The 14,583-nt window shown below is 37.8% G+C and overlaps 2 protein-coding genes across 4 annotated transcripts in view; one reads left to right on the top strand and one right to left on the bottom strand.

Annotated features, from left to right (window-relative positions):
- Positions 1 to 2,078: 2,078 nt before the first annotated feature.
- Positions 2,079 to 14,583, top strand: part of RB195_013660 (uncharacterized protein) — a gene marked incomplete at both ends in the record, with an annotated part of 48,539 nt that continues 36,034 nt past the window's right edge. The window contains 12 exons of one of the 3 annotated variants that reach the window (XM_064203586.1): positions 2,079 to 2,144; positions 2,232 to 2,360; positions 2,429 to 2,506; positions 2,564 to 2,655; positions 2,725 to 2,843; positions 3,993 to 4,050; positions 6,395 to 6,524; positions 6,772 to 6,849; positions 7,232 to 7,318; positions 7,705 to 7,872; positions 7,925 to 7,991; positions 10,655 to 10,740. In XM_064203586.1, coding sequence (XP_064059467.1) covers positions 2,079 to 2,144; positions 2,232 to 2,360; positions 2,429 to 2,506; positions 2,564 to 2,655; positions 2,725 to 2,843; positions 3,993 to 4,050; positions 6,395 to 6,524; positions 6,772 to 6,849; positions 7,232 to 7,318; positions 7,705 to 7,872; positions 7,925 to 7,991; positions 10,655 to 10,740 — 1,158 coding nt within the window. Of the gene's footprint in view, positions 2,145 to 2,231; positions 2,361 to 2,428; positions 2,507 to 2,563; positions 2,656 to 2,724; positions 2,844 to 3,992; positions 4,085 to 6,394; positions 6,525 to 6,771; positions 6,850 to 7,231; positions 7,319 to 7,704; positions 7,873 to 7,924; positions 7,992 to 10,654; positions 10,741 to 14,583 lie in introns of those variants that run through there. The other 2 variants (XM_064203588.1, XM_064203587.1) reach the window with 2 other exon arrangements.
- On the bottom strand, positions 5,771 to 6,410 carry RB195_013661 (uncharacterized protein; the record flags this gene model as incomplete). The annotated part of the gene is made up of 2 exons (XM_064203589.1): positions 5,771 to 6,232; positions 6,408 to 6,410. 2 exons carry the CDS (start codon positions 6,408 to 6,410, stop codon positions 5,771 to 5,773), a joined length of 465 nt encoding a protein of 154 aa, XP_064059469.1.

The raw sequence follows: 14,583 nt of genomic DNA, 5'->3' as shown, positions 1-14,583 counted from the left end.
TTAAAATATATTAAAAAAATCGGGATCAAAATTGAGTGTTCTAGGGGCTACGGTAGGATTAAGTTGGTGTAAGTCGGAGTGGAATGAATGAATCAACGAACGATAGCGTTGTAAACATAGGGTCCCATTCGAATCGGGTACTTGAGCCGAAGAGCGGGCGTTGCTGTTCGAAAAATCGAGAATTTCGTCAAATCTCGGCGGCTCCAGAAAATGTTCCAAGTGAAAAAGTCGCTGAGAATAACAAGTACTTATGGTGCATGATGTATTGGACAGCTAATAGCTAGCGAGTCAGCATGAACGTTTCTCGGATACCATGGATACTCTTCGAGTCTCGAGAGGAAAAAAAAACCCAGTCGTTTTATTTTTTTTTCTGTGTAGAATCGAAAGATGCCAAGGGCTCTCAAACCTGCTCCAGGATCTTAGAGTCCGTGGAGAACTCGTAGAAGAGGATTTTCGCAAAGATTACTACAGAAGGGAATTTTTTCCGGATGTTCTATTCTGATGTTGAAGAAATTTCCGATGTTATTTGTTCTTCTCGAAGATCTCCACGAAAATCTTGCGCTCTCAGAGGATCCACCTCTAATTTTGGTTTCTTTTTTCTGAGTTTTTTATAGCTTATATTTCGCAATCTGAATTCTCTCTAAGACAAAAATGTGATTGATTATGATGATTTGAAGGAATGCGAATTTCATAACCACATCTTAAAAGACGGGCTTATTTCGCTTTAGGACCTCTTTCGAGGTATACTTCTGGTTCACTCTGTTAGGTATGTAGCTCTCGGGTACATTCTTCTCATGCTTTTCCTCCTTTTCCTCCCGTTTCTCGATCGAGTAGGCTCAAACTGCAATAACAAACTTGTGTTTTCTTCTTTACACACATCCATATACGACAATCAATTATTATTGCAAATTTAATAATTTAAGGATTTCAATTAAATAATCAGAGTTGTTGAGAGTTGAGAGTGAGTGTTGAGATTGGATGTATTTTTCGTTCTTTTTTCCAGCTTATAATCTAAAGCAGAACTCAATCTCGAAAATGCTTCTAAAAAAATCGGAAAAGAAATGTAGAAGCGAAATTTGCTGGCATGAAAAACTTATTTTCTCAATAAGTCCTCATTCGTCTGGAAATGTCAGACACGTCAAACGTGAGGAGCGCTCATTCATCTTGTAGGTTTGCATGTCAGCCAACTTTCTTCCACAAACATCTCTGGAATTTCTTCTCGTCTTTTCCATGGAATATTTCCCATAGAATCATTTTTTTTATCGTGTGGCGACATTTGCTTCCTTTCGAAAGGAGGAGTAGTTTTACAGAAGTTGGAATAAAAAAATTTGCCATTCTGAAAAATTCGAACAATTTCAATCTGTAAAGTTGAAAAAAATTGCTCTTATACTCGAGGAAATTTTTATTGGTTGGAAAAAAATTTTTTGGAGTCGTTCGTACTGATTTTTCTGGATTTGAAGAGCCCCTATTAACGTTTTTTTTTGGTTTCTTCAAGCAATTCGCCCTTTTATTTTTGCACCTGTTTCCAAAGGACTTCCACAGATCAAACATCATGGACAGCATTCGATGAAATTTCCGGTGTTCCGCTCTCTCCAAGCAGTGAACAGAGCTTAGAACATAATTTGCAGCAATCACAGCGAAAAAAAAACAGAAGTACCCACGGAATCCAGAAATCCACAAATCAAGGAACAGTGGCACCAAAGTGCTCAGTTTATCCGATGAGGCAACTCGTTACACTAGTTCGGGCACCGTAGTGATTTCGCTTGCCTTGATTAGGTCTACTTTTGTTCTGGAAAAATATTTTGTTCACCTTAACGGAGAGAAACATTTCAAGAATAGATTGTCTATAGCACTCTGTTTTTGCGATGATTTTCATTTCTCTTCTTACCTTCTCTGGTTTTTTCTACGGATTTTCTTACAGAAAATCCGGAAAAGTTTCACGTCTACGCGAAAAAGTGCTTATGTTGCAGAAGGGAAGTTCCTCTTTCCAGGTGACATCCTGCTAGTCCGAACGACCGCCAACGAAATCCATATAATTCTAGTAGAATAAGTTCTTCTATTTTTGGGAATCTACGTTAATGCCGTTCAAACAACCGTTAGGCGAGCGAGCGGACGAGAATCGCGTGCCACCGACTTTCATCCGAGTAATTAGTTTTTTTTTTTGGTTCTCTTCTGTTATTCTAAAGCACATGTCAAGTGGTGACGATCCGTTTATACTTGGCGTCTTTTAGCCATTGGCCGACAAAAGAGCTGTTGTTGGTGAACGCGTAGTGTTGCAATGTCAGTTGGACGGTCACCCGATACCGGCAGTTAAATGGCTCAAGGATGGACACAACGTCTCGAACTGCCCCGATTACGAGGTAGAAAAACACACAGTCGGCCGCTATTAGCCGCGCACCGAAAAAAAAGTTGATCTAATCTGTTTCAGTTCGAAGAGGATGGCCTTCATCATCGGCTAATTATCTCACAAGTACAGGGTGCGGACAGCGGAAGATTTACGGCACAGGTAGGTCTTCATCGTATTAGATTTAGGTCGGAAAAGCATGAAAATAATGCAATTTAGGCCGCTAATGCTGTCGGCCTTCGTCAGTCCACCTGCATCCTGATTGTTGCGCCGGCACCGACCCCAATTCCTGGAGGGAAACCGACGATGGTGTACGTTTTTTCCAGATTTTTACCGAATTACCCACGAAAAACTCCTAAAACCTACCACATATGTTTTAGTTATTCACCAGCACCACCACAAACCCCGGTTGGTCCTAGTGCGCCGATATTTTTGAAGGAGTTACGACATCAACCTCTGAAACCTGGAGCTATTATGGTGATGGAGGCGCGAGTAGCAGGTGAACTGTTTCGTCCTACTTTTTTGTGTTTATTGTGAAAATGTCCAAGATTGAGGATGGTTAGGACGGATAAGTAAATAGCTAAGTAATAGTCATAGAAAACAGCTATAAAATTAGATAATAGGAGTAATAATGTAATAATATAGAATAATATAGCAATAATAGCAACACAACACAAATAATAAAAGTGGTAGTATTACAGTAAAATTAGTAAGAAAATCTGAACAACTTTTAAATATGGAATAAGTATCGAATATCATCGAGAGAGAGACAGAGAAAAAACTGGTGATAAGATCATCTTCTTCATTTTTTTCCTCTTTCTGCCATGCTTTCTCATGCTCTATTCTTGAACAAAATGAATTTCTTTGACCTTCTCTGCCCGTTTGGTGTCGTAAATTCATCCCACAAAAAAACAAAATAAAATAAATTTAAAAAACAAAACAAAAAATAAAGAATAAACAAGAAGTTAAATAAATACAGTGTGAAGACTTGTTTTAATATGAAAATTTCCTTATTTGAAGATTTTCTTGCTTCATTTTTTGCGAACATTTATTTACTCTATGAATGCTCATGTGTACCTACGAGTCTGACGATAACATGAACTGTATGATAAAATAGAGTAAAATGAAATGAAACAGTGAGTTTTTACTTATTCCTTTCGGAAGTATGTTGCATTCCAGAAAATCAGGGTTTTACAGAAGATTTCTGCTATAGATAAATTTTAGAAAAAAGTGAATGTTAGCGTTAGTGGATTTCTGCGGATAGTATGAAATCATCATGTGGATGACCATATGAACTTCAAGAGGTAGAGATGTAGCTGAAATTGATACGAGGTAATCCTGGAACGAGTGAAAGTGATAGGAATAAAAAAGATAAAATGTGGAGAGATTGATTGATTGACCTGAGGGTCTTGATCTTCTTTGACCTTTCATTCCTAGTTTGAGGTCATCTATTGATTCGCAAAGTGCACCCATCGCTTCCACCGCCACTCTCCATAGCTTTTCTGGATTAGAAATTTCTCTTTCTTTTAAGCAGTCCTACTGTTAGTGTATATTTTTGATAGAAATAAAAGTTGAAGTAATTTCAATTTCAATTCTTCCAACTGTTGCAATTTTATTTGCCCTTTTTTTTCTCAAATTTTAATTTTAGGTGTTCCACATCCACAAGTCGAATGGTTAAAAAATGGAAAACCTCTGCAAAACTATCGGTTAGTATTTTACTTTCTTGAAATTTCTCTGTGAAAACTGAAAACTGCGAGAATTCTGGCAATTCTGTGTCTTGTAAACAAGTTGTTTACGTTGATTTGCTCAGAAACAAACTGAAAACAAGTTTTTAAAAGGTGAGGCGCCAGTAAATTTGCCTGACGGCTGCAAAATCGTATAGTATGATTGTTTCCTTCTTTCTTCTACATATTTTAAAAACTGTGGTCAGATAAAGTTGTCCACAAACTTCCTCGAGAACCAGTTACCATTTAAAAACTATTTTTTGTCTTTTTTGTTTTTTTTTAACGCGCATCTCATGGGGGAGGGGGGGGGGTGGTTTCGATAATCATATGAACTGAATGTCCATAGGTGGTTGTCCACGTAAGCAACTTTAGATCTCTGGATAGTAGACGTAATCAGATTTGGCTGAAATCTCAAGTTATAGGCATCAGATTACGAATCTGAGGTGGTACGGATTTTAGGTGGAGTATTTGTACACGGATCGTAGATGAAGGAGAGGGCAGTTCTGTCCATTTTTTCCTAAATGCCGTAGAAAACGGCCCGGAAGACACGGCTCCTAGCGTTCCGGCGCGCTATTTTCCATACAATGAGTTCGATTGGAGCGCGCCAGCCGTGTGCACACGTCGCTTTTTTTCGGACCGTTTTTTTTGTGCCAATTAGCAAGAAATGGACGAAATCACTCCCCTCTTCATAATCTACGATCCCATATACGAATACTCCACCTGAAATCCGTACCACCTCAGACTCGTGGGGTGATACCATTAACTCAGCTAAGACCGCGATGTATGGCTATTCGTACAGTTGGGGGACTCACGGATCACGAGCGATTACCGCATAAACACGGGGATCGTGGTGTGAAAAGAGCGCATAGCGACAATTTGCATATACTGCTAATATTTTACTAGTTTTCTGTCAAATATTCCACCAAATTCTGAATTTTCAATCCTAGAACGTCTCAAGTTTATGCAAGCGAGAAAATATAACTTCTTCTAAAGTAAATTCTTAAAAAAAAAACTGGTACAGAAGTTGCTGCAGAGATTTGGAGGCAGAAGTACTAGAGAGAGATGTATTCAAGGCTCTTCTCACTTCTTCCAACAAATTTTTTTTTAGTTTTTTGATGATTTCCAGTTTTTTCACAAGTGTTTCGATATGTGGTACTTCAAATTGCATTTTTTTTCGATTTTTTGTTTTGAAAACTACTTAGCCGCTAGCAAGCTGATGATCGTTTTGATAAAGTTGACCGTTAGGAAATTATAAATTCATTTCTTCGTCGTATTGTAATTATAGTTTACAAGAAACTCTATTGAGGCCAATGACATCATCTTTCAAGGTTAAAAGTTCAACGTTAATGATGTGAGAAATGTCCTTGAGAAATATTTTCTCAAGAATTTTTTCTCCTTTTCTCTTGAATCGCTGTCATTTTATTCGGTTCCTAGCTCGAGACATTTTTTAAAGGTAGGGTACGGCTGGCAAGGTTCGAACTCTGTAGGCGTTTGGTATTCAAATCTCGGGAATTGTTGGATGAATCCAGTTTAGGAGCCCTTGGATTTAACAATTTGAACTTTTTAAGATCCAGATTCTGCGAAACAAATTTCTTCTTATGAAAGAAAGAAATAAATAATAATATCGGGAATAAGAAGCAGTAATAATAATACTATAAGTAAGTAGTATAAGTAAGTACAGTAAATACAAGTAATAGTAACGCTATAATAGTAGTAATAATAACAATAATAATAATAATGATAATAACTGTAATAATAATGATCGTAATAATAATAATAATAATAATAATAATAATAATAATAATAATAATAATAATAATAATAATAATAATAATGATCGTAATAATAATAATAATAATAATAATAATAATAATAATAATAATAATAATAATAATAATAATAATAATAATAATAATAATAATAATAATAATAATAATAATGATCGTAATAATAATAATAATAATAATAATAATAATAATAATAATAATAATAATCGTAATAATAATAATAATAATAATAATAATAATAATAATAATAATAATAATAATAATAATAATAATAATAATAATAATAATAATAATAATGATCGTAATAATAATAATAATAATAATAATAATAATAATAATAATAATAATAATAATAGTAATAATAATATTAAGAACTTCTTTTCCCGCCCATTGATTATGAATAAACTTCTAACAAACGTAAGTGAATGGATAAAATGGAGTAAAAAGAAGGAGTACTTACTTAAGGGTTCAAAAAGGAGAGGGTTTCGCCATATAGTGGTTACTGTATGTCGTAGATAAAAGCAAAATTTGTTCTTGAGGGCAAGAATTGACCATGACGCTCAAACGGGTATCGTCTCGCTCACAATCCCGCAAATGTTCAACGACGATGCCGGCGAATACATGTGCAAAGCGAGCAACATACATGGTGAAGCGACATCTACTGCTCAAGTGAGTTTTGTTTACTTGTTTATCTACGCGTGGAATAGCTATCTTACACATTACATTGAAAACTTCAAGTTATTTTTCTTCTTCGTGGCTTCATAGGATTTAACGAGTGTTTCAAGAAAGGGGCACCCTTGAACCGATTTATAAAATGTCTTTGGAATTTTACAGAATTAAAAAAGTCATTTAATTGTGTTTTAGACTAGAAATCAATCCATCGAACATTAACAGATCATGTATGATGTCATTTCAGCTTCTCGCCAAGGAGCAGTACGATCGTTGGTTTGCCGAAGAGCAAATGCGTCTGACGAGAGACCGACGCCAGGCACAGGTACGATATCCTCGTAATTGAAAGGGATTCAGGACGTTTTTTCAAGGATTTCCCAGAAGCTTTCCTACACTATTCAGAAAAAAAAAACATATTTGCCGACAAATTCAGATCCTTAGAAATTCTAAAATAATTTCGTATTTCTAGGAAATTCATGGAATAGTGGTTTCTCTATGAATTCCTTTAAAAACGTAAGACTCAATGCTTATGAACAGTTTTCAGTTGACTCTGCATTTCTCAAATTTTGTCGTGATCTTCTAACGATTTTTTCTTGAACATAAGTTGAAATTTAAAATAATTCCAAAAAACGTTCTCTTCTCTCTACAATTCTTCTATAAAATATTGTTGTTTTGTGGTAATAAACAAATATATCGGTAAATTTTAGCAGGGACGACCAAGCAGTGTTGCCCAGAAGCAGATGATGAAACAAGGCATTGCCTATTCGACCGATCATGAAAGTAACGGGGATACGGTAAGTGATCATTCCTTTTCTCAAAATTTCCCGTATGCAGCACAAAAAAATTGATAGTAAAAATTTTGCTAGAAAAAAACATGTGGCATCTGTTATAGCATTTGTACACAGATAAGTCGTTCTGATATGGTTTATATGTAAAAGTAATCAATACCTATCAAATTCGAATAACATTTCTGGGTATCAAAGTGTTCGATTCCATGAACTCTGTGTCTTTGTCCTTTTTGTGACTTGTCCTTTTGGGTGAAAGAAATTTTAGACAAAAATTGGAAATCTCTAAAATTAGTTGAAATTTTGATAATTTGAGGCTTCTACTAGAGGGAAAGTGGGGATGTTGGTTACATTTCTGTGGAGAAAAAGAGAAATATGAAATGCATGTCATTCAGCCTTGGGGAATCTCTGAATCTGAGACCGAGCCGGAACTCGCCTCGCTAGACAACCGAGGTGCACCAGGATCACGACCAATTGTACGAGCTCCACCACGAGGTTTACGACTCACCGAAGGAACCGACGCGATCCTCCAGTCGAATATAGTCGGAAATCCGAAACCGAGGGTTAGTAGAAGGATATTCTCTGAATTTTCGGGAGAATTCGTTGATTTTATAGATCTATTGGTTATTCAACGGTGCACCCATTCGAATGAGTGGACCACGGATTCAAATGACCTACAGAGGTGGGCTTCTTTTTTTTCTGCTACTTCAATAAATTATTGGTTTTTTTTTTGAAATAGAGTTCTCATATTACCATCCATTCATTCATTTGTTCATCCATGAATCCATCCGGTCACTCATTCATTTATTCGTCCGTAGCGCCCACTCAGTCGATCAATCATTCATTCGCTCACTCATTCGTTGGTTCATTCATCCATGCATTCCATATTCATCCGTGCATTCGTCCATTCGTTCATCCATTCATTCTTTCATCGTTGCATTCATTCAGTCATTCGTCCACCTATTCGTCTGTCCATTCATTCGTCCATTCACTCAATCACTCATTCATTCATTCGTTCATTAGAATTCGAACAAATAATGATGTCTCAACAGCTGGATTTTATTGGGCCATTGTTTGTTTGATTTTTTGCTGGCTATTTCAGATGACATTTAAAAATCAATATTATATAGTATTAGAGGTGGGACCATAAGAATATGCGCTTTACATCCCTTAAAAATCAATAAAATATTCATAGAGTCGTTTTTGAGAGAGCATGAATATGTATGAAAATGTTTGCTTTGGCCGGCTTGAAGGCTGGTGAGTATCGGCGCTACAAAGTTTCCTTTTTGTCAGGATTTTCTTTTGCTGGATATCTCAAGCTTCGTTCTTTAAGCATACCCAGTAGGTCAGTAGTGAGCACACAATTTGTGGATGTCTACAAAGTCGTGGTGTCCGTTCTTTCTTTGCGAGTTTTTTCTCATCATTTTCCTGTTTTTAAGAAAATACTCCTGTTTCAAGCCGCTTTGTTATGCAGCTTCTTCTCAGCCGCTTCGGTATGACCTGGAAGAGTATCCATTCGACTGCACCTACAAATGTCATCCTGGTAGCTTTCGGATATTTCTCGTCGCAATGTCCGAGCCGACGGTAAAGCGCACAATAACGATGAAAGGAAATTTGCCTCCATAAAGGCATCACCCCACGAATCCGAGATGGTACGGATTTCAGGTGGAGTATTCTTATGCGGGATAGTAGATTATGGAGAAGGGGTGATTCCGTCCATTTCTTCCCAATTGCCGTAAAAAAACGGCCCGGAATAAGCGGCGCGTGCACAAGGCTGGCGCGCTCCAATCGAACTCGTTGTGGAAGATAGCGCGCCAGATCGCTCGAAGCCGTATCGTCCGGGCCGTTTTTTACGGCAATTAGGAAGAAATGGACGGAATCACCCGTCTCCCCATAATCTACTATGCCGTGTAGGAATACTTCACCTGAAATCCGTACCACCTCAGATTCGTGAGGTGATGCCTTTAACGTAGTCGTGATCATTTACAGCGTCATTTTTTTTTCTTTTTCCTTCATTATTCATTTTTATGTGAAGGAGAAAAGTGAGTGATGTATGCCTGATAAGTTTCAGTACGAACGCTCTGATAAGAATTATAAAATCAACGCTTATTTTTGCTACAAATTAGCTGCATCAACTTTTTTTTCATACAGTGCTCTAATCGTGCAATTTTTCCCAGTCAAGCCAATCGAGGGAATGTCTCTTGATATTGAAAATCAGTTTTTTTTTCTCCGCTTTTAATATCGAGCGACTTCGTCCCTTTTTAAGAGAAAAAAGTGAAAATTGTGAAGCTGAGGCAAAAAATATATATCTCAAGTCCTATTTGCGAAATTTTTCGACCACATAAAATGCTCAGAAAAATTTATATCTCCAATATCTTTGACAATAGTACGTACTCATTCTGACTAAGATTCACTAAGTCTTAACGAGCGCTGTGGAAATTTTACGAAACCTCCTCTCTTTTTTGCCAATCTGCTACTAATGAAGGCAAAATTAACTAGAAAAAAGGGTAGCAACAAGTTCCATGCTACATCCATGGTCTTACTACGGTAGCTTTGATGGGAAATGATCTAAGAATTCCCTTTTTTGATAACTTTTTTTAACCAAATTTCCTAGCGATCTATTCAGTACCTGGAGCAAGAACAAAAATTTAGTCTATTCTTTAGTAGTGCTGTAATTATTCTTTATTTCTAGAAATTTCAAGTGCTGTATTTCCTATGGTGGTTGCTAGTCACGTGATCTGAAATTCCGTTTGGTTGCCTAGAGGCGTGTGCCTATGTTCAGCCGATCGACCGCGACGCGGTGATGCTACCATTGACACAATTTCCTTATCCTAAACAGACTTTTGCTCTGATTTCCAAACTGCATAATTGGAGGCGGTCATCAAAAATAACTGCCCACTCCTATATATTAAGGAATAACCTAGAATCCTAAAATTATCTCTAACCTAAAATCGAACAAAAGAAGTAAGAAAATCATAAAACGATGGATTTAAAGGAAAATCATGCATAAGTATGCATGATTTTCCTTTAAATCATGCATCAGACATAAGTTCTTTGAGTGGGATAATTTCAACAAAATTTCTGACGTTGATCAATCATTGAGTGTTCAAGATATTACTAAAATGAAATCTATATCACACTGTCCAGTAACCTTATTTTTGAAGGAAATTGCTGCTGTTTTGGTGCACTCACCTCGAATTGTAGGATCTCCTGGGAAATGTGAATTTTAAAAACATTGCTGGTTTTTTTTTTCGTCAAAACTCTATATTTCAACTATTTCAATCAGCTTAGCTTAAAATTTCTCATTGCACAGTGTTACGGAATTAATCTCCGCTCTAATTTCAGGATCACTAGCCGTACTCAAACTTTCAATGGTTACACCAGACGACAGTGGCGAATACACGGTTGTTGCCGAGAACGCGTTCGGAAAAGTAAGCGCTTGTTTTTTGCTCCGAAAATCCACGGAGTGACTCAAGTATTGCATTGTAAAGCAAGCGCTGTGAGTTGTCATATGGATTGCATCGGCGAAACTCTAAACTAACTGAGTCTAAAATGATTCTGCTAAAAAAAACCTCGCGGCAATTCTTAGGTAATTTCATCTTTCACGTGGGTTAAACAGCACATCCGGTGCTTTGGGAAGAAAAGGAACTTGAGTTTGAGGTTGTATTGAACGAGTTTCCCAGGATCTTTAGAATCGCGATGTGGGACGTACGGGATGCTTTAGGGATGTGCATGACTTTTGATAGATTCCAACTTGGATCTGGACAGCAGTGTCGTGAGTTCTGAGCTGAGTTGATTGGATTTGCTGTGGAGCGGGACTCGAGAGCTGCGCCAGTCGTTTTTCACAGTCGTTGTCGTCGTCCACCTACGCTATGGCCGGCTGGCCGGGCTATCCGCCCGTACCTAAACGACTGTCGTAGAGCGGCGTTTAACTGCCCACTTGGTCATCGCTTTATCGCAAGCGCGTCGAGGATTCGTGTTCCTCGTTGAATCCCATGCAGAAACGTGCATTTTTATCGGTGATAAATTAGCGACGCCCTGCCGAAAGGTGCCGTTTTTGCGAAAACTTTGACGAATTTTTCTGGTCTCAAGCGAAATAAATACGACGGATTTCGTGATCCGCATCCATGGAATCTGGATTGAATCCCTGTTCTTTGTGCGTTTCGTAATGACAACGGCGCCGCGCTAAACTTCCCATCATTGACTCGACAGTTGGCACAATCGCAGAGCGGATGCCGGCAGACGCCTTTTGTTTTGCTTCGACCAAGCAGCCCCCCGTAGGCTTACTTTAATTAGTACCTACTGCCACCCACTCATCAAACCTCCTACACACCTGTAGGCGCCAGGTAGATTCGCTGAGATTCCAAGTTTCAGGTACTCATTTCATGAAATCGTATCGAATCCGCCGGGACCGTGTCCATTGCCAGTTCTTTCCAGTTTCTTGAAACGTTTTTGATTATCCTTGAAAATCCGTGGGTCAGGTGTGGCCTTTAGTGGTTTCAAAAATCTTAGTATTTTCCCCAGGATTATATGTTATTTGTTAGCTTAGACGCTTAGCTCAGTATGTTTGTGGACTCGACAAACATACTGAGCTAGCCAGCTTGTTTTTAAAAATTGTTATCTGGATACCTTTAGCTTCCACCTCCTGTAGCTTCCATACCACTCAGCTTTCTTTCTAATACTTGCAGCCGATCTGCTACTCTCACAATGAAAGAATAAAATTACATTTTTAAAATTATAAATTCCTTAAATTCGCTATACTATCAGAGTTCCTAGAGTCACCTTTACGGCTGTGAAATTTTTCGGTTTGAGGAGTCTTCTCCAGAGCCAATAAAAACTTTGGTGAAACTCAGTAACTTTTTTCCTCCGGCTTAATGCCTGTACATTCCTAGCGGAACCTTGAAGCACCAGCCACAGGAGCTGGAACTTGTATAAAGACAAGTTTGTGTTTGTTTGTTTTCTTGTGTTTATTGTGTGAAGTCAAGGATTCTTGTGGCTTTTTTCCAAATCATGGCAGCTGCTATCATAAAACTAAATTCTTCCTTTATGACGATACTCGGCGCCATCCCGGAGCTCTTTTTTCAGCTATCGCCAGAGTAATTTATTTAGCGCCTGTGGATATTTCCGAGTTTTTTTGCTATTACGCTTTCAAGCGATACTCCGATGCAGAGTTTAGCGTTCTCCCAGCTGCCCACGAGTATTTTTGGAAGAAGAAATTGGGATACCATGAGGAAGGGAAAGCTTTTTTCCTTACTTTTAAAAGCACAAAAAATCGAGTAGGAAAATATTTCTATCCTCTTTCTTTCAAATTTCTTTTATCTCTTTTTATTTATCTCTTTTTCAACGAAATTGATCAATTCTATTTTGAAAACCGTGGAACCTATAAAAATTCCCGAATTCCCATAATTTTTCCTTTTTACCTATTTAAAACCTATTTTCACACGTCTATTATGAGTCTGAAAAAAATAGAAAGTAGTTTCCGACAATGATCATCAATCATTTTTAGGAGAAAAAAAGCAGCAAATGTTTCTTTTGTGATGCAGAAGTTCCTAACAGTCATTATGTTCATTTTTACATCCTGTGACGGTCACTTCTCTATCTCCTAACATCACCCACGTCGGAAAAGGTTTCCTGAATCAAGCACGGATGCTACTCGGCTTGGATTTTTTTCATCAGAAAAAAGGGAACTCACCTGCTTTCGTACCAACACCAGCGCGTCGCCATGGCACACACCTCCTCACCAGGTATTACACATCGCCGCCAACACAAATTGCCCAGGGAAATCGTTTTTGATTGAATTGCTTGGATTGAGTTGATCGAGCTTCGACGATTCTTCTCGTCTAAACACCACTGTTTTTTTGGGACTTTTTAGACTTTTTTCTCTCGTCTTTCCATCAATTTTAGATAGACATTCATTTTTTTATTTAGGAAAAGGTTCCCTTCGAATATTTTCGGTCCTTTAGACCTAGAAAATTGGTAGGAAAGAATTTTTTTGTGAATCCTTGCTTTCTTGCAGTTATTCTTTCCTTTTTTCAATCTTCTGCTTGGATTGAGGTAGCTACGAATTGCAATAGAAGAGATTTTCACGAGCTATATATTGATTTTAGAGAAAATGAGAAGGAAAGCAGAAAAATACACAAAATATGTCGTACTCTGAAATTTTATAACAATGAATTCTTAAATTGTTTTCAGGAACATAGTAGTTAGGATGTAAGTGTTCTTCACAACAACTAACCATTATTCCTACTACACCTACAACCAGCAGGAAAATTACATCAAAAAATAGCGAAAGTGCGAGAAAATTAAGAAACCTTCAGTAAATAGCCTACTTTCCGTGGGGAATTAAGTGTTATTTTGAATTTAAAAAGATAGAAATACCAAGCGTTGCCGAATCCACATGTTGATTTTATATTTTGATACTTTAAGAAGAGCCCGCAAACTTCCAGCTTTTTTTAAGGCTTTGTTCTTCAGACCTATGTATACACTAGATTCGTACCTATATTTAGATTTTTTGAATGCTCTAACGTTTCTTTGTGTATTTCCTCAAAACTTTCTACAAAAAAGGAATTATCGGAGAGCATGCATTTGTCTTTGACATTTAGCCGCAATTTTTTCTTTTTGGGAATGAAATCGTCAGGGGCAGGTGTGGCGCAGTCGGTTAGAGGTCCGTTGTAGCCACACGGTCGAGGGTTCATCCCTGCGGGGTCGATAAATTGGTACCAGACTTGTCTGGGAGGATAAAACACTGACTTGATCATCGGCTGGCCCCCGCAAGTCATTGTATAGGCCAACACGCGTTCCAAAACCTCAACGATTACGAATTCCAGTATGCGTTGGCGCATCCCAAGTGGATTGATACGCCAGTGGCTTTATCCTTTATCCTTTTTTAATCGTCAGAAATTTAATTGGATACGTTTTCTCCCTTCCTCATTTCTCAAGGCCTCGATTCTAATTTTTTTTCTGTTTTTCAAATCGCGAGAATTGAAAAAGTTCATTATCGCCCTAGGAATTCGGAGCTCTGATCATAAAACTGTTTATTTTTCCCATAGCTGTTGTCCTAGACTTTACACACTCCAGGATTTTTTAACGCCATAAAAAACCTTCTTTATGAGCGCTTCCCGCCGCCGCTTCGTTCGAGTACGCCTCGATTTTTTTTCGCTGGCGGCCATTTTCGTTGTTCCTTCGCCTGGATCCTCAAAGCCCGACCGACCGATGCACGGCGCACGTCCGTGTCTGCCTCGAATCCTCTTCGACAGCTCAACAGAACTGTTTCT

The sequence above is a fragment of the Necator americanus genome, chromosome V (assembly GCF_031761385.1).
Source record: "Necator americanus strain Aroian chromosome V, whole genome shotgun sequence".
NCBI lineage: Eukaryota > Metazoa > Nematoda > Chromadorea > Rhabditida > Ancylostomatidae > Necator > Necator americanus.
Note: the sequence above shows the minus strand (reverse complement) of the source record. Positions and strands in the feature narration are given on the sequence as shown.